This window comes from Callorhinus ursinus, unplaced genomic scaffold (assembly GCF_003265705.2).
Source record: "Callorhinus ursinus isolate GAN/ISIS: 27379988/994484 unplaced genomic scaffold, GSC_fseal_2.0 scaffold7, whole genome shotgun sequence".
Taxonomy (NCBI): domain Eukaryota; kingdom Metazoa; phylum Chordata; class Mammalia; order Carnivora; family Otariidae; genus Callorhinus; species Callorhinus ursinus.
This window is the reverse complement of record NW_027397069.1, coordinates 57,549,592-57,568,309: the sequence shown is the minus strand read 5'-3', so window position 1 is coordinate 57,568,309 and position 18,718 is coordinate 57,549,592. Positions and strand designations below refer to the sequence as shown.

At 43.8% G+C, this 18,718-nt stretch overlaps 1 protein-coding gene across 1 annotated transcript in view; it reads right to left on the bottom strand.

Moving 5' to 3' along the window:
* Window positions 1–11,186: 11,186 nt before the first annotated feature.
* Window positions 11,187–18,718, bottom strand: part of FOXO1 (forkhead box O1) — a 91,224-nt gene continuing 83,692 nt past the window's right edge. Inside the window, exons 2-3 of the mRNA XM_025874991.2 lie at window positions 15,001–16,356; window positions 11,187–14,535 (exon numbers count right to left, since the gene is read on the bottom strand). Coding sequence (XP_025730776.1) covers window positions 15,019–16,356 — 1,338 coding nt within the window. The 3' untranslated portion in view covers window positions 11,187–14,535; window positions 15,001–15,018. The remainder of the gene's footprint in view (window positions 14,536–15,000; window positions 16,357–18,718) is intronic.

Below are 18,718 nucleotides of genomic sequence, written 5' to 3'. Positions count from 1 at the left end.
AAGTTTTTGGCTAATGAATTTAAAAGAGATGACAGAATGTCACCATTTTCTTTTTTCTTTTCTTTTTTTTTAAAGATTTTATTTTATTCTGACAGAGAGAGACACACAGTGAGAGAGGAAACACAAGCAGGGGGAGTGGGAGAGGGAGAAGCAGACTCCCTGCTGAGCAGGGAGCCCGATGCGGGGTTCGATCCCAGGACCCTGGGATCATGACCTGAGCCGAAGACAGATGCTTAACAACTAAGCCACCCAGGCACCCCAGAATGTCACCATTTTCTAACCCTAATGAAATAATCATGAGAACAGTGATCATCAGTGGCCACTAAAATCATATAAAAGAGACACAAACATCATGTACTTCCCACCCTATGTATTCACAGAACACTATGATACACTCTTTACAAAAAAATGAACCTAAATATGATCACAACTCGAGATCTAATGAGTAATTTTCAGGATAACCAGAGGATGAGAAATATATTAAATGATCCCATGAAAATACAATCTAAAATCCAAACCGTGGGATAGTCCACAAGACAAATGACCCAGTTTCTTCAACAGAGTGCAAAAAAAAAAAAAAAAAAAAAAAAAAAAAAAAAAGGCAAGATATATAGATTAAGAAAGACTCTTAGAGACGTATCAAAATACCAATATATGAACATCATTTGGATTCTAATGTGAATAAACAAACTCTAAGGAAAAGTTAGAAAATAATTGAGAAAATTTTAACATTGTGCTGACTGGATCCTTAATAATACTAAGATTGTCTTATTCTTTATGTGTGATAATGGTATTATGATTACATTCTTGTTGTTGTTTTAGTTCTTGATCCTACAGAAAAACAAAACAAAAAAAATGGTTAGATGAAAACATAAGAGAATACAGGGTGGGGTGAAGATTTCTTGGTGAAAACACAGGAAGCACAGACCTTAAAGGAAAAATGTTAATAAAGTGGACTTAAAAGTACTAATTATCAAAAGACACTGTCAAGAAAATTGATAGCAGGGGCGCCTGGGTGGCTCAGTCAGTTAAGCATCTGCCTTCAGCTCAGGTCATGATCCCGGGGTCCCGGGATCAAGTCCCACATCGGGCTCCCTGCGCAGCAGGGAGTCTGCTTCTCCCTCTCCCACTCCCCCTGCTTGTGTTCCCTCTCTAGCTGTCTCTCTCTCTGTCAAATAAATAAAATCTTTAAAAAAGAAAAAAGGAAAATTGATAGCAGATTGGGAGAAAATATGTGCAACACCTAGATCTGAAAAGATAGGTAAGTAGACCATAGACAAATAGAACAACACCCATATCTTGTATCCACAATATACAAAAACTACCTACAACTCAATAATAAAAGACAAACAACCCAATCAAAAAATGAGTAAAATACTTGAATAGATGCTTCACAAAAGAGGATGTACAAATGGTCAATAAGCCTATGAAAAGGAGTTCACCAACATTAATCATCAGAGAAATGCAAATTAAAATCATAATGAGATATCACTATAAGCAACAGAATGGCTAAAATCAAGATGAAAAATGCTAAATTTTGGAGAGGATATCGAACAACCAGAACTCTCAGACATTGTTGGTGGGAGTGTAAAATGGTACAACCACTTCAGAAAACCATCTGGCATTTCTTAAGAAGGTAAACATACCTATGACCCTGCAATCCCAATACTAGGTATTTACTCAAGAGAAATAAAAATATATGTACACACACACACACACACACACACACACACACACACAAACCTTGGATAGGAATGTTTATAGCAACTTTATTTATACTAATCAAAAACTGAAAACAGCACATGTGTCCATCAACAGAAGAATGGATCAACCAACTAGCACATCTATACAATGGAATACTACTCAAAAATAAAAAGGGTCAAACCACTGATATAAGCAACGACATGGGTGAATTGCAAAAATAATACACTAGCCAGAAGAAGCCAGGAGAACAGAATTATGATCTCATTATATGAAATTCTCAAAAAGGCAAAAATAATCAGCAGCAATAAAAAATCAGATCGGTAGTGGCTTCACAACACAGTGAACTGACGGCAGGGGGCACAAAGGGCGGGATGCTAAAAACGAGATGTACCTTGAGATGGAGTTGCCAAGTTCTCTGAGGATCTGAATGTATGTAAGTTACAAGTCAACAAAAATATTTTAAAACTTAAAAGGATTCTTCTCTATATAATTATATAGATATACCTTTTAAACAGGTGAAATTCTGTGCTATATGGAGTTTCTTCAAAATAATCCAGGGTGAAGGGTGGGTATATATAAAACAAGTTTGGTCCTGAGTTGTTAATTGTTCAGTGCAGGTGATGAGTACATGGAGGACCACTGTACTTTTTATTCTCCGTGCTTTTGTTTAGGTCGGAAATTTTCCAGGATAAAGAGTAGGGAGAGTGAGGGACCCAGGGAGAGAGAGAGTTGAAAGGAGGGAAGGTCCAACACCGAGATCTGTGTCAACAGCCCTGAGGACATCTCTGAACACCAATTTGGCTCAGTCGCAGATATTCTGCGATATCATCAGAAAAGGTCAAGTTGAACTGAATAAGATTCTTTTCGCAACCGAGATTTATGTCCTACTTTTGGGGACACTTTTCAAAAAAAACAGAAAAAATCCAGACAACCCTAGAGGCAGCGACTTCTAGTGATCTGGAACGTTCCCTTGTGTGGAACACAGCTCAGCCTGAGGACACCACCCAAATGACGTGTCGATGTATTTTCATGATAGAGTGTCTGACCCTACCCAGGGCGGTTCACGCCGTGGCTCTTGCTCACCAGGGCTTTGGAAGAGAGGCTCCCTACCCTGGAGCTGCGGCAGGCTTGGCCGGGGAGCAAGGAGGCACTTGCCCAGCCTGGGCCACAGAAGTCTGGATGGTAAGCTCATCTGAGCCAGAACAACTGGGTCCAGCTTACGTTCCCTCAAAGATTTTGCAAGATGAGTGGCTTCTCTCCTACAGCTTTACTATTATTATTTTTTTTTTAAGCCTCATTTCCAGTGGAAAACAGATCCTTCATGGACTGGGTTATTTTCCTCAGACCTGGAAGCATTTAGCTCAGCCATGTGGCCACTCTGGATCAAATCGGTTGTGTTTCCAGGTCTGCCTCTTGGCTCAAGCTGCTTAAAAGCCACTCCACAGCGTTATTCAGGGATTGAGCCTCATGCTGCTGAGAAGCCAAACCAAGCCTCAACTCATAAGCACCTGGAGAACAGGGGCCCACTCTAGTCAGCCCGTATATTCAGCACTCACCAGCACGGTAGGCAGATAAAAGCCTTTGATGGATTTCGAGTTTCAGGGTCTGTTATCAGCCCAGTATTTATCTGACCCAAGTAGCCTATTTTTAAAGAATACTTCATGACATCTTTCTGGTAGAGTAAACCTCACTCCACAGCTGAAGAGGGTAGGAGACGCCGAGCCTCAGGAGGGTGGCTAACGGGTCTGTCCCGTCCTGTTCCTCATACAGGGTACCCCTAGCCCTCTGCAGAAGGCCTGGAACACAGCAGGTGCTCAGTAGATATTTAATCATCGGACAGATGAATGAATAGCAGTAAATGTTATTAGTACCTCCATAGACTGGTGGCCGTTTTTAAACATCACTGTTCATAAAAATCACCTGGAATAGTTAAAATGCGGATTCCTCAGCCATCGTAACTCCTATTGCAGATTCCGAACCCATAGGTCTGGGAGGAGCCCTGGACGTGGCATGTCTACAGATGTTCCCAAATAATTCTGTTGCCCACAGTTAGTAGTAGCTCCCACTTTGAGAAACACTGTGTCTCACGTCGGCAGGTTCCCTCAGGGTCTCCAGTGACACAACTCCCCGACCCAGGGGACATTTTTCCCTAGTCTGTGGTTCACCTAGAGTGGGTTCGCTCTGCTTTTACTTTTATTTTCGAGTAATCTCTATACCCAACATGGAGACTCGAACTCAAACCCCGAGATCAAGAGTTGCACACTCTGCCGACTGAGCCAACCAGGTGCCCCTCTGCTCTTTACATTGGCAGGTGCTTGGTATCCTTCGACGGAAAGCATTGCAAATGCTAAGTGCTACTAAACTCACAAAACCTTCTGAATAGAAAGCCTTTCCTAATAACCCATCCACTTTTCTTAATTATAGTTTTTCCTCCACAAGTCTTAGAACTGTCCCGGGAAAAAAAACATTGGCTCACGTTGCAAAGAAATATTCAATTCCAACACTTTCCTTGTGTAGGTCAATGACTAGCCCTGCTGCTTTCAAACATTTCGCATTTGGGACTTCTATTCTCCGGAATCCAAAAGATGGCAGAAGGCCTCCCCTGTCGCTCAGGTTGTGACACAGGTACCTGCAACTCTCTTCCCACACAGGGACAACTGAGACAAAGGCATGCTTCATTTCAAGACACTTGGTCGACCAGCATCTTTGCGGTCCGCAGCTGATTCAAACTTCTTTTTGCTGTCAAATACATTAAGAAATTCTAACCCCAGAGGGAGTATTATCGTCCATAATAAAGACTGAATTTTCATTCACTCAATTCCTATCAGTTTCTCCGACACTCAGATTCAGGAGGGGGTACATGGCTGGGTTTCGAGCCAACTCTTTGAGCAAAGGAAGGTAAACTCAGACTCCAAAAGTATTACACAACAGAGTGCCCAGTCCTGGAAACATTCCGAAGCCTTTTTTTAGTTACCCAGAAATGACAAAGGAAATTCTTTACTCCAGGAAGGTTTGCAGATTGGTGTGGCTGCAAGATCCAAGAATGCATTTTTCTTGTATCTTCCTCCCTATCCCTACTCCTGCCAGTAACCAAGTGACAGCAGAATTATTGCTAGTCATCTATTTTTTGAATCATGTGATTTTCTTACAAAAGACAAGGACAATTGTTGTTTCCAAAAAAAAAAAAAAAAGGCACATGATGGTTACATGAGATTCCATACAGCTGTTAAATGCTTCCAGCCTGTCTTAGCCAGGGTTTTTGAAAATTATTCATGCTTTTAACAGACTATCAATTATTCAAGACAGAAAACGGAGTCAGAAGGGAACTGGAACCTTAAAGATAACACTAATTTAAGGTATAGCCCATAGGGCTTGAAGAATTTTGAGATCTCATAAGATACATTTACAGGAATAAATGACATTGTCTATTCAGGGTATGTCTTATCACAACTTCAACAGTATTTCTAAACAAAATTGCCAGACTTCAGGAAATGTCTCCTTTTTACCAAGTCTTGGTTTGGGTAGATGTGATGACCTGAAGTAGGAATAACTTTTTGTCTTGTAAAGAAGAAAATTACCTTCCTTTCAAAATATTTTATTTCAAAAAATATTTGAAGACTTCAAATTAATTTCACAATAATATTCTTAAAAATCAGGATGCAAAAATCCACGTATTTTATCCAATTCCATTTGGTAGGGGAGAAGCAGAAGCCACCCAATCCCACAGCAACACTTTTTAAGACAAAAATTACAAATGGCAGCGTTTATGTCTTTTTCAAGGGAGGTTCTGTGAAAACACATCAGCAACTAAGGCTGAACAGTTGCCCCCCACACACACACCTTTTTTCTAAACTCGCACAGGACTGGCACGACCTGTAGCTACAGACCTGCTAACCCTTCCCGGGGTGGCAGTAATCAGATGCACTGGTACTCTTAATGGCAGTTTTGGAGGGGGGTGATAAACATGAGGAACTGGCTCTGTCCCCTGAGCCCAGACAAAAGCTATACGGAAAGGCAGGGTTTTCCAACATGGGGAGACCACTGGCTGCAAGGAAAGCCAATGATCTCTCACAGGTCTTCCATCATTGGTCCTATCCCTTCTCCCGCCTTTGAGCTTTCCTCGGTTTAAGAAAGCCAATAGCAGTTCCAGACCTGTCAAAATACCTTGGGCTTCCTGGTCTGCTTTTAATTTGTTGGAATGTTGGCAGACGCAGCCTGGCTCAACAAAGAATGCCTTTGGCTGTGTCCAGTGGTCAAGTGCCCAGCTGCTTTAGGCTCACTGGGAGCTTGGTGATGACCCAAGTCAGTTAGGCCTGGCTCCGAGCTTCTCTGGAGGATGGTTACAGGGCTGCCTTGGGAGACTATGGAGGATTATTATTTAGCTAGAGCTCAACACAGCCACGGGTGCATCTTGGGAAAAGGAACCCTGAAACTCAGCTGACCCACCTGTTCAAGTAACTCCTCTGAGGAGAGGCTGCGGCGGGACTGAAGAGTAGGGAAGGCGATGAGCTGTACCTCGGTTAAGGAAAGGAGAAAGACAATCCCGATAAACAAATCTTCCAGCATATGAAAACGCTGGAAAGAAGGCTGGGAAAAACCTCATAGGCCTGGGATTAAACAACGACCCTCCAGCCCAAGGCAGCTTCTTCCCAGGGGGCCCTGAGTGCTCTCACCCACAGGCAACTCTCGGTACATCCATTGTGCAGGGAGGGCTCCAGGAAGTAGAAACCCAACAGCGGTTATCCACGTATAGTGAACATATAATTAACCACCCAAACCTGAGCCCTTCAGAATGATAAGAGCAGCATTAACAATTATGCCAGGCAAAGTGCCCAAGCCTCTCTCGGGCAAACCAGAATGTTTGGTCATTCCCAATTTCGGGGGCCCCTTCTGGATGCCAGGCATCGGGATGGGGTCTTGACACGGGTCACTCCCCCACTCACGTCAGTAAGTAGATCCCTAAGTGACACACCTTGATGAGTCTCAAAAGTGGAGGTGGTGTCCTTTCGCATTCCACTTCCAACTCCAGAACCTTTTTCTTCCACCGGCAAGGTTAAAAAAAAACCTCTGCTGATGCGTTATCCGGTTACTCTATTGTGTACCCTTCCTGGTCACGATAACCAGCTGCCACGTGCCTCCTGGTTTCTCCCCCAGACTAAAGGCTCTGGCACTTGAATTTGAAACTTCCTCTGTGCCCCAGGTCCTGCTGCCATTGGCTCTGAAGTCTAATGTGCATGCCCCACGCAACTGCCAGGCCTCATCTTCCCCAGATCTCTTCCCCCTTAGGGCCCGTACCCCATGGCCACTCAGTCACCCAGTGCCCCGACCACACCCTGAGCCTCACCACAACTTCCTGTTCTGTCTCCCCTATCTCCACTCTGTTTGTTCTAGACCACCCAAACTGCCAGTCCTCTAGCGCCTTCATTACACTGTCAATGGTGTGCTGGTCAATATTTAACCTGCTCTTCGGATACCCTGGATATACTTAAGTTTATTATGAATTTACTGCCGTGAAGGATGTGTAGCATACAATTTACAAATAAGAAAATATACCACACTCTCTATTGTAAATTCTATCGGGCCAATTGATTCCCACAAAATGCTCTCATTGACTTTTGCCAAACTCTTTTATCTGGTGCCAACATATGACAGCGATTCAGCCTGGATTAGATAAATGGACTTGCATCCCAACAGACTCTTTTCTCAATAAATGTATTTTCTCAGTGAATTTAACTGATATGACTTACTGTTAAACTATTTCTTACCTTCATTCAAATTACGTTCATTCAACTGAAACTGTTCGGCTTCAGCGGAGCAGTAGCACGCCATGAAATATTCCCACCAGACAAAAGCCACATACATACCTCAAGAGCAGACAAGAGTACAATGTAGTACGTTAGGATGAAACTCATTAGTGATGCGTTTTGAGCATTTACTACCCTTGTTTTTCTTAATATAACTTACAACTTACTTATAAGTTTACCTAATTTAATTGTAAATACTGGTGGTATTTAAAATTGGCTCTCAATGGGGCATCTGGGTGGCTGTCAGTTAAGCATGAGATCAAGCCCCACATCAGGCTCTGGAAGTGGAGCCTGCTTTTCTCTCTCTTCCTCTCCCTCTGCCCCTCCCCCCATTCCCTCTCTTAAAAAAAAAAAAAAAATCAGCTCTCAGAATCCCTGCAAATGTAAGCACTTCTCACGGACGGGAGGTTCAGGCTCCAATACCTCACTGTGGCCTCCACATCAGGCTTTTCCTGCCCTCCCCTCTCCCTATCACAAAGAAGGATGGTCTAAAAAGAACACAGGGAATTGGCGTCCTCCACAGTCTACTGGGAAAACATGACTGGGGTGAAGCCAAGGTCAAGCAGCCTAAAGGTCTCTCAATTTTCTTTTAGTATGGGACCATGGGAAACTTCTTAAAGACCAGTACCACAACTAGTTTGGATTGGGCACATAACAGGTTTACAACTTACTTACTATTTCTCAAGTTCCCAAGAAAAGAAAGGCCTACTGACTCCCTTGGGAGTATCGGTCTGGCCAACTGTCCGCACTCCCCTGCGTAAAAGATGGAAGAGTGCAAATAAGAATGCAGAGCAAAGATGGAAATGAACCAAGTGGCTCTCCCACTCATTCTGCAGGAAATGCTGACCGCCCAAAAGCCCCATTAAGGAAACACATCCCCAAAGCCTACTATTACCTACACTGACACCAACTCACACGTACAAGGTCTTTCTCCCGGACACAGGAAGCCATCTACAGACATTACCTCATCCTCTAATCCTCACATCAAACCTGGGAGGCAGGTAGTAGAAGGTATCCTCCACTCTCCTTATCTGTGAAGCAATCGCTTCCCAAGCAGCAGAGCAGATCACACTCCGCAAGCCTACCAAGCGTCCCTCACACCAGCACAAACAAGGAATGGGCATCTCTGCTCTCAATCTGCAAACAAGCACTGAAGTGCAGAACAGACCCCCGCTTTATCCCAACGCATCAGAGAGAGAGAAAACTCTGGTTTAAAATGGTCCACTGTGAGCCCTATTCTAAGCAGCTGTCTCAACGAAGCTCATCTCAGTGGGGGCAGCCATTTTCCTATGGTTACAACCCCAAAAATGTTTGCAGAAACTCTAGCAGTACAAGTACCCAACATGGCTCCCAGGCTACCATCTGCAACTTTTAAGTTCTCTGCGAATTCTGAGAAGTTGGCTGGTGGGGGACTGGAGCTCATGGAAGGAATGAGAGGTAAAGAATGAATATCTGAGCCCTCACAAAGTCGCCCTCTTTCTTCCTGGAGGATGTAAATCCTTACTTTCCACCGGTGGTTTACAGTGCAAACAAGACTTGCACTTTTGGAAGACAGAAACACGGTAAAGGTACTTACTAATGCCAAGAAATTTCATTAGGCCTTTGAATTCACAGGGGACTGGGAGAAGACAGAATCCTGCCACCAATCAGCTAAGAAAAGTTGGCCCCAATCTCCTTTCCTTCCCTTTCTTAGAACAGACGAATGGATTCTCAATGTGGAGCTTCCCCCCTCGCAGCCATACTGCCAAAGCCAGGCATCCGCACAGCCTCCCCCCACCAGCCACCCACAATAACTATAAGTTCTCAAGCTTCTGGATGCCCGTGCCACTCTGTAGCTTCCTCCAAGGGCTCCAGACACCTTCAGCTCGCACCACAGCTGTCCCCGTTTCACATCTGGTTTTCTGATGTATCCCCCACTGCTGATGGGACTCGCCGCCTTCTTTCTTCTCTTACACCAGCATACGTACCTTCCTTTCCGTTCCACGGGAAATGTCATTTTCCAGTTTAAGGAACTGGAAAACATCTAGACTCCATGTATGTTATCACCAGTGTAAACTTTTTAAAAGATTTAGCAAAAGCGAGCAGGGAGAGGAGCAGAAGGGGAGGAAGAGGGAGGGAAAAATCTCCAGCAGACTCTGCACTGAGTGCGGAGCCCGACCCCACGACCCTGAGATCTTGACTGAGCCACCCAGGCGCCCCCACCCATTTTTTACACCAAAATAATGAAATAGCAAATTGGAGTAAGACACCTGCCGTGACTACACCCTCATTCTGGAGGTCACGGTCCAACCCGGCTGCAAGCTCAGGGGCCTGTAATGAGCACAAGCAGATCAAAAGTTCAATGCGCATGTGACGGCATCTAACTCAGACACTGCCACTTAGCACGATCCATCTCTCAGAGCAGCCCTCCACCTACCTAACCACTCCAACCAGTGTACCTTTACCTAGCACAGCACAGCCAGGGGCCAGCTCAAACATGACGAGACAATAGCTGAGGCAAAGTCCTTCAGGGTGGCAGGTTCACTGGTCAAGAAACAATCCTAGGTACACATCCTGATTTTACCATCAGCGGTCTGCTCACAGCGGGGGCTGTGTACAGCCTGAGAAGTTTCTCCTTTTACGTTAAGCACCGAGCTCCAGCCCTGAGATCCATCCGGGGAATCTTCCTGCTGCATCGCTTCCTCTCATCAAGTGATGTTAGAACTTGGGAACTGGTCTCAATAAACGACACAAGATGCAGGATTTTGTGTATACGCACGGAGGGTTATGAAAGGAGCCTGCTGGCTTGAGTTCTGACAGCACCATCAGGGCACTTCTCTGCATTTGGGCTAGATCAGTTTTCCCAAAGTGATCTGTGCATGAGCCCCAGGGCCTGGGAGTAAATGCTTTTATCTGTTCTACACTCTGGGCTTTCCGACTATCATGTGTTTTTAAAGGAAGGGTTCTATTTGCTAGAAGGGAAACCAACCAACCAACCCTGAAAGCTGGACTGACCTTCTGGTGTCTAAACAGATAAACATCAGAATAACCTATCTCCTTGTTGCTACTCTCATTCATTCACTTGCCTTGTAAATGAGTCAGGAGCAAGGAGACCACACTTTGTCCTGGTTTCAAAATGCATTTTAACCATGTTGATCTAATCCTAGCTCATTCCTCAGGCATCTTCTGAATAAAGCAAACATATAAACCTCCAATCCGTGGCCACTTAAAGGAGGACACAATCCTCCCCCTTCAGCAAGGAGTGTAAGGTGGGGACAGGAGCCACGTGTGGCCCCGGGAGCCACTGCTCCCCGCACCCAAGCCAGTGCCTGCTCGGCGCCCTCCTGGCCAGGACTCTCCTAACTTGCCCTTCAGTTTTTACTTTAGCACAGTCTATTCCGACATGAGATTTAATATGCCTAGGAATTACTATACAGGATGTAGTTTTCAGACATTCCAAAGATGAAGTACTCCGAGGTCATTTATTATCAAGAATTTTACTTGTTCAACTCTTGGGGCTTCAACTCTTAGAGTTGCCCCTCCCTGCCCTCCCCCCACCCCCACCAAGAGAAATACCAGATTTGAAGACACCATGGCACTGTGCCTCACAAGGTTTGACTCAACCTAAATATTAAAAAAAAAAAAAAACACTAATAAAGAGCTTATTCTGCACAATTAGGAAAGAAAGACACCAAACCATTTAAACATAATTTATGTACATTTATGGCTTTATACAATAATAGCAAAGATTGTTCTTGTGTCTGTAAGTACATCAGCATCATCAGGCACTTCTCAGAGAGTATCGGAACAGGAACATGGAATCCGCGCTGTTACTGAACTCGAGTAGTGAAATGCAGGAGGGCACGGCCGCGTCCTGACAGGACTCCCCTGGCCACACTGCCAGGCTGTGCGCACCACCCTCAAGGAGGAGGCCAAGAGTAATGCAAGGCTGTTTTGTTTGCATAAACCACATTGCATTTTTTAATGAATGATTACTCCCAAACCAAAACCACAAGAGAAACTTCTCATTTAAAAGTCAGTTATAAATTAAGCACTCTTAAGAGCTGAATGTGAGAATTTCAAGTAAGTCTGGGGGAGGAGAGGGGTGTTGGTAACATATACCCAGCAGTTGGACAAGTCCAAATTGTATAACTTTGGAAAACTTTTTTTTCCCCCGTTTTAAGCATCCTTCTTCTCTTCTTGGTACGTTCCATTGATTTACTGCCCACTGGGATACAATATTTGCTAATTAATTTAGACTCTGTCAGTTTGTTGAAGCGGAACTTTGCAAGTAATGCATCTATTACCTAAATATATTCCATACGTCTATATTACGGAAACAATATTTTATATTTAAAATATCAGAATAGCTCTATAATACAATATGCTTTTAATAACAGTACAAACCAGAGGAAATAAATCAAACAAGGCTGCATAGGTGATATCATTTGCACATTTCACAAAGCAATCATGTACAATAACTGATATACTAATTACTCCAGAAAGTCAGTATTCGTACAGAAAAAGAAATACCAGAGGTCACATAATGTTTGTTTTCAAAATAGACAAGGTGTCTTTCACTGGACTTCACTGTACCCCAGAGAGATACCCAAGATTCATGTCAGAATCTCAACACAAGGAGAAATCTGAAGGGAAAAAAAAAAAAAAGATATTTACACAGACTCAGGAGGAAGAAACATCTTTTTAAAAAGTTATTCTAGGATGTAGTAAGATTTTAAGAGCGATTTCAGCTGTAGTTGCCTCTTTAATGAACAAATGGGGGGGCTCTCAGGCTCGTCGTGTGAGGGCACGAGAGGAGGAAAGAAGGTGAGCATGGCAACAGGAATGGGAACCCGAGGACTCTGGCACCGACAAGTTCTATCACATATGCAGAAGGCACTGCTTAGAGGAACAAGAGTTTCCAAAACCAGACATATTTTGGAGTGGCCAACAGTGAAGATAGTTGGAGAGGAGGCTATTTAATGAATTTTCAAAATAGCAGAAGTCACAGTGGGAAGCTTTACAACAGAGCTGGCCTCCTATAGGAAATCTTTCAAGAACACTTGTGTTCTTGTTAAACATGTAGGAAAAACCAAGCCAACAGATCCGCAATTCACATGCAAGACAAAGCAAGTGTGATCCAGGCTAAGTACACAGAAAGAAATCAAAGCCTTCTCAAGAAGGCAAGAGGAACATTTTCATACACCTGCTCCTTTTATTGTGCTGACTTAGGGCATTCCACATGACTTGAAAATACTGAGGGGCACAAAGCCAATTAACCTGGTCTGTTAGTTAGAGGTAATTGCAAAATATTAAAACATGATGCAGAATTATAGTTTAGGTTGCTAAAGGCTAAAGAAATTCTCCAATTTTTAATTTACACTGAGAGCTTTTAAAATAAATTCAAGTATGCAACTTACAGCTGGTTTGTCGGGTTTTCAAATTAATTGCCCCAATCTTTAAACAAGCTCTAGTTCCCTTTGGTAGCCATCTGCACTCAGGGACACAAAGCATTCTGCAAATTAGTAAAGTCCTATTTTAAATTTTCCTCTTTCCACCTAAATTTCCACAGTGTGCTACGTAATCTGCAGGACAGAAGGGACAGAGGGATGAAGTGTGAGTCTTAACATAATCCTTCGAGGCAGATGTACAAAACCAACCTCCACCTCCACCTCCACAAATAAGAGCACAGAAGTACGAAGGGAAACATTTGCTGAAGCTCAACTCAAAAAGGTTGAGTTAATCAAAACTCCCAGTTTTGAGAGAGGAGCATGGTTTTAGATGCAGGACTCCCTTTCTGATCCACAAACATCACGAGGCCCCTCGGGAGAAACTGACACAACACAGCACACAGGCATCTATCAGAGGACTCAATGCTCTGCGACGTACTCAGTTCACGGGATAATAGGAGCAGATGGAATTTCTTTCAAATACACACATAAAAAACGTATTAAGTTCTCCTACACATGAAACGCAAAATGTCCGTAACTATACATCGCCCTCCTGCCAAAACAGAGCCAGAAACGTTGAGTATGCAAGTACTAATTACAATGATTTTAAGATTAGTCAGGAACAACACCGAGTAGCATCCCAAAGTGTACAAACCAGTTAAACACGTATAAAATTAGTACTAATCCAGTTAGAAATACAAAATGAAAATTATGGATGCTGCCTCAAATATCTGGGATTCCACAAATTTACAAGCAGACTATGTAACAAAGTAGACTCTAGTTTTAAGAAAACATTACAGTTCAGTATCTATTCCAAAAATGATCTCAAGTCCCAACGATAACATCAAAAATCATTTATCTGGAAATTAGAACCATTTAAATGTTTGTACAAATTTGCAAATAACAAAATAAACAAACAAAAAAATAGAAAAGACCTGTACAAGGCTGGCATTTAATCTGTTTTTCCCCCAAAGGTGTTTGACAAGTCCATGAATTCAGCAGACTGATAACAGGCTATTGGTTCTCATGTGAATTGTGTGGTTGTGTGAACAGGCCCAAAGCTGTTCCATGGAGGCGCAGGATGGAGAGCTTGGTTCTCTGTGGTTCGTCTGTTCAGCAGAACACAGGTAGTACAAACAAAAAGTTTAACTTATCAAAGACATGAGACCATCACAGTATTACAAAAAGAGTATAAACTTTCCTTGGACCAAATGGATATTAAAAAAACAAAAACAAAAACAAAAACACACAAATACAATTCCGTAGCTACTGCTTATGTACAAAACTTGAAAGCACACCAGGATCCGACGTCTTTTCTGCAATTATATGGTGTAGTGAGTTTGGCACTTCATTGTAATAAAAATTTCCAATGGCACAGTCCTTATCTACAGCAGCACATAACCTGCAAACATCGGGCAAACATCCTGTACAGGAAAAGTGTCTTCGCTGCCAAGTCTGACGAAAGGAAAAAAGAAATGCTTTTTTTTTTCTTTTTTTTTTTTTTAAATCAAGAAACGAAAAGGAGGGGTGAAGGACATCTTTGGACTGCTTCTCTCAGTTCCTGCTGTCAGACAATCTGAAGTACTTTTAAGTGTAGCCTAGAAAAAACACACAATGAAAATACAGCCAAATTAAAATCAATTCAATTTAACATATTAGAGTGACAGATATACTTGGGCGGGGGGGAGCTTTCTCAAACAGCTCCAAAATCATTCAATGGGGGAAAATTCTATTTAAAAAAAAAAACAAAACAAAACTGCAGTATTTGATTTGTATCAAACATATTCATTTATTGAAGAGCTACTAAAAAGATGCAGCCATCTAACTGTCAAAAGAAAATCTTTAAAGCAGTCAAAGGAAGCTTCCTTATGCTTAAGCTCAAAAAAAAAAAATTCATGAGCTGCAAAAGGGGCAGAGAACGCATGATAAAAGATGCCTCTCGGCAAGGAACAGGCAGCTGACATCAGAAAAGTCGCAACTATGGAAGATATATGGCAAGTTACTGTGTTCCTCTATTTTAAGCTCTGGCTTCAGAAGGTCTTTTGACATTGGGGTGATCTTACCTGTTCACTAACTCACTCTTAGCCTGACACCCAGCTATGTGTCGTCGTCTTGACGCTGTGCGGGAAGCTTTGGTTGGGCAACACATTGTCAAAGTTAAAATCCAAAGTATCTCCATCCATGAGGTCGTTCCGAATGATGGACTCCATGTCACAGTCCAAGCGCTCAATAAACATGCCATCCAAGTCACTGGGGAGCTTCTCCTGGTGGAGAATGCCCATCCTGCCATAGCCATTGCAGCTGCTCACTGAGGAGTAGGCCCCTAGGGTGTTCATCTGCATGGGGTGGGACAGAGGCACTTGTAAAGCTGTCTTCACTGGGGCCAAACGGTTCATACCCGAGGTGTGGGGCATGGTGTTGACCGCGTGGGGCAAGGCACGCCCATTAACTGCAGATGTTGGCTGGGTATGGCCAGGGTGGGTGTGGGAGCTGGGGTTCATCATTTTGTTATGAGATGCCTGGCTGCCATAGGTCGACATGACCGAATTAGGGCCCATCAACACATTCTGACCAAGGACCCGGCTGTTGGGTTGGGCGACGCCAGGATCAACTGCTGTCATAATATCATTATGGGGAGGAGAGTCAGAAGTAAGCAACTCCTTCAAGAGTCCCGGTGCACAGTTATACTGATTCATACCTCCATAGCTCGATTTGTTGTCCTGAAGTGTTTGCATAGGCATCTGGGGCAAAGGGCTCATGCTGGACTGGCCGTATGTATATTTTTGGTAGTTTGGGCTGGGTGAATTCAGACTGGTGTTTGGCGGTGCAAATGAGTAGCATGGTGTCTGCTGCATCATGGTGCCAGGTGAAGACTGGGTTGAAACAGTTAATGGCGTTGGCGATGAGAGAAGGTTGAGATTATCCAAAAGATTTTCCATATTTTCAGGATTGCTTATCTCAGACAGACTGGGTAGAGTAGAAGCCATCTTTGCAGCAGATGGTGGGTACACCATAGAATGCACATCCCCATCTCCAAGATCATCCTGTTCGGTCATAATGGGAGAAAGTCTCCCACTAATAGTACTAGCATTCGAGCTAGTTCGAGGGCGAAATGTACTCCAGTTATCAAAGTCATCATTGCTGTGAGAGCCAGGGCTTGCAGGCCACTTTGAAAACTGAGATCCTGGGCTGTCCCCAGCACCCTCCTGGCCAGCCTGGAGGGATGCTTTTTTCTTAGCAGCCCGGCCCCGGCTCTTAGCAAATTTACTGTTGTTGTCCATGGAAGCAGCTCTTCTCCGGGGGGATTTTCCACTCTTGCCTCCCTCTGGATTGAGCATCCACCAAGAACTTTTTCCAGTTCCTTCATTCTGCACACGAATGAACTTGCTGTGTAGGGACAGATTATGGCGAATTGAATTCTGTAAAGCAAAACATCATGTTAGAAACACAATACTTCTCCAGTTGGAATACTATTTGGTACAGACAGATAGATGGGAAGACAAGTAAAAAATTGTTAAAGTTTGTGGTACAGATTTCAACCCATACAGTTACACCCACATGGGTTCTGAACTCCACTATAAAAGAGCTCAAACCAGTGTAAGGGAAATAGTATCTTATCTTAAAAACAGTATCTGTATCTTAACGTAATGAGGGGACAAAATTAAATAAGCACTATTATAGACATCTTTTATATAGCTATATTTTATAGGGCAATTACAGGAACTGGTTTTAAAACCACTTAAATTTTTGCTTGGCTACAATGCTATGCAAATAGCACTCTGTAACAAAGTGCTATCAAAAACCCTTTCCATTCTATCACCCCTAAAACTACTGCCAATTCTCTTCAGATTGCACATATGCCATTTACACAAGTGAGAAGTTTTATATTACTGGGCCCACATGATTATGGAAAAGAAAGAAGTGAAGCAGGGTATATTCTTAGTTAAGAATTAAAAGCCTGAAAACTAGTAAGACCTAGATTCCTTTCTACTTTTCAAGTCCATTAGGCAAATATAGGTGAATACAAGACAAACAGGATATTTCTCATTTTAGAAAGCTGAACTGCCAAAAAGGGAAATTTTAAATTCCAGTGTTGTTGGGGCACCTGGGTGGCTCAGTCGTTAACGTCTGCCTTCAGCTCAGGTCATGATCCCAGGGTCCTGGGATTGAGCCCCGCATCGGGCTCCCTGCTCCACAGGAAGCCTGCTTCTCCCTCTCCCACTCCCCCTGCTTGTGTTCCCTCTTTTGCTGTCTCTCTGTCAATTAAATAAATAAAGAAAATCTTAAATAAAATAAAAAAATAAAATGTTCAGTGGTGCCTGGCACATGGTAAGCGGTCACCAAGAAGTAGGTACCAGATCCCAACTTTGGGGGCACAAGGATATCCCCAACCTGAGCCCTGCTCCCCTCTTCCTATTTACTGGGGGTGTGGGTAGGAGTTTAGCCATATTACAAACACACACCCACAACTCCAAACATACAGGAGGCCAGACAGTCTCAAGCTCCAGTAAAAGCAGCAAGGCCAGACTGCAAACAAGGAAGCCCCAATCTGATTCCTCTACTGGACACATAGTGAGACTGCCAGCATCTGGAGAGCCTCTGGGACATACGGAAAAGGGACTCCAAGGGACTCCTGTCCCCAGTCTTGTAGCTTTTTGCTCCCCATACAGAACAGGGCAACAGTAGACCCTTACTAGCTGCTCATTCAGCAGCCTCTGTCATCAGGGCCCTGAGCCCAAGGCCAGGAGCAGGATTCTGGGTGTCACCGTGATTCCCAAGCCTTCCCTGGCACCCTCGGCCAACTGGGCCCCCTGGACCTCTGTGGCCCCTCTCCCTGACCACGAAAAGGCTCTGGCTGGATCTGTGGTCACCCAGGGATGCAGCCACAATGCCCACAACCTTTTGCCATCCATGTGGGATGTAATGATGCTTTGAGTGCCAATCGCTGCACCAGAAAAAGCCTTTGCACAGCAGGACAAGGCCAGGGCTTCAACAAAAACCATGAATTCACGTTCTCTCTTTTTAAAAAGAGATTGAAAACAGAAAAGAAAATAAATCTCCCTTCCTAAAAAGAGATGCAAAAATCTGAGTAGAGTGAGGCTGGACAGCCAGCGCTGAGAAATCCGTATTTCAAAATGCCCTCTGACCCTCTGTACTACATTCCACCCAAGAATTGCAACAGAGCAGCGACGTGACAAGCCCTTCTGCCAGGGCATACAGCGAGTGCAGGGCAGACTCACAGCCCTGAACGGGGGCTTCCGGGCTGGATGCGGGGCGGGTGTGCGAGTGGGTGGCAGGCAGGTTTCTCTTGTTCCCTAGACTTTCCTCTTCCTTCCCACCTCTTGACCTATCCCCAACTCAAGACAAGCTTTGAGGAAGACTTTAAGTACGTACAAGAACCCCTAAAAGAGGCCAAAGACTACGTTTCTCCAATGGCCTATTTCATTCCCGGAAGAGTCTCCAAACCCTACTGAAGGATCTTAAACACACACACCTATGTATGCTCCCAAGAGCCACAGCCTCCTCTCCTGGGCCCACTAGCACCAGCAAACCAAGTTCTAAATTCCTCCTGAAAAAGGGGCAGGCCTGTCCCTGGGGTAGACCTGGAAGGGAGCCGAGCGCTCTGACCCTATGACACGTTCTATAGGCTGAAAGTCTGGACGTTTGCACAATATTCCATCATGACTATCTTGTTCTTGGAACACAACAGACACCCAGATAAGCCACGATGAAATCTCTGGAGGAAAGGAAGCTTGACTCCTGTCCCTGTCACATTTAGTT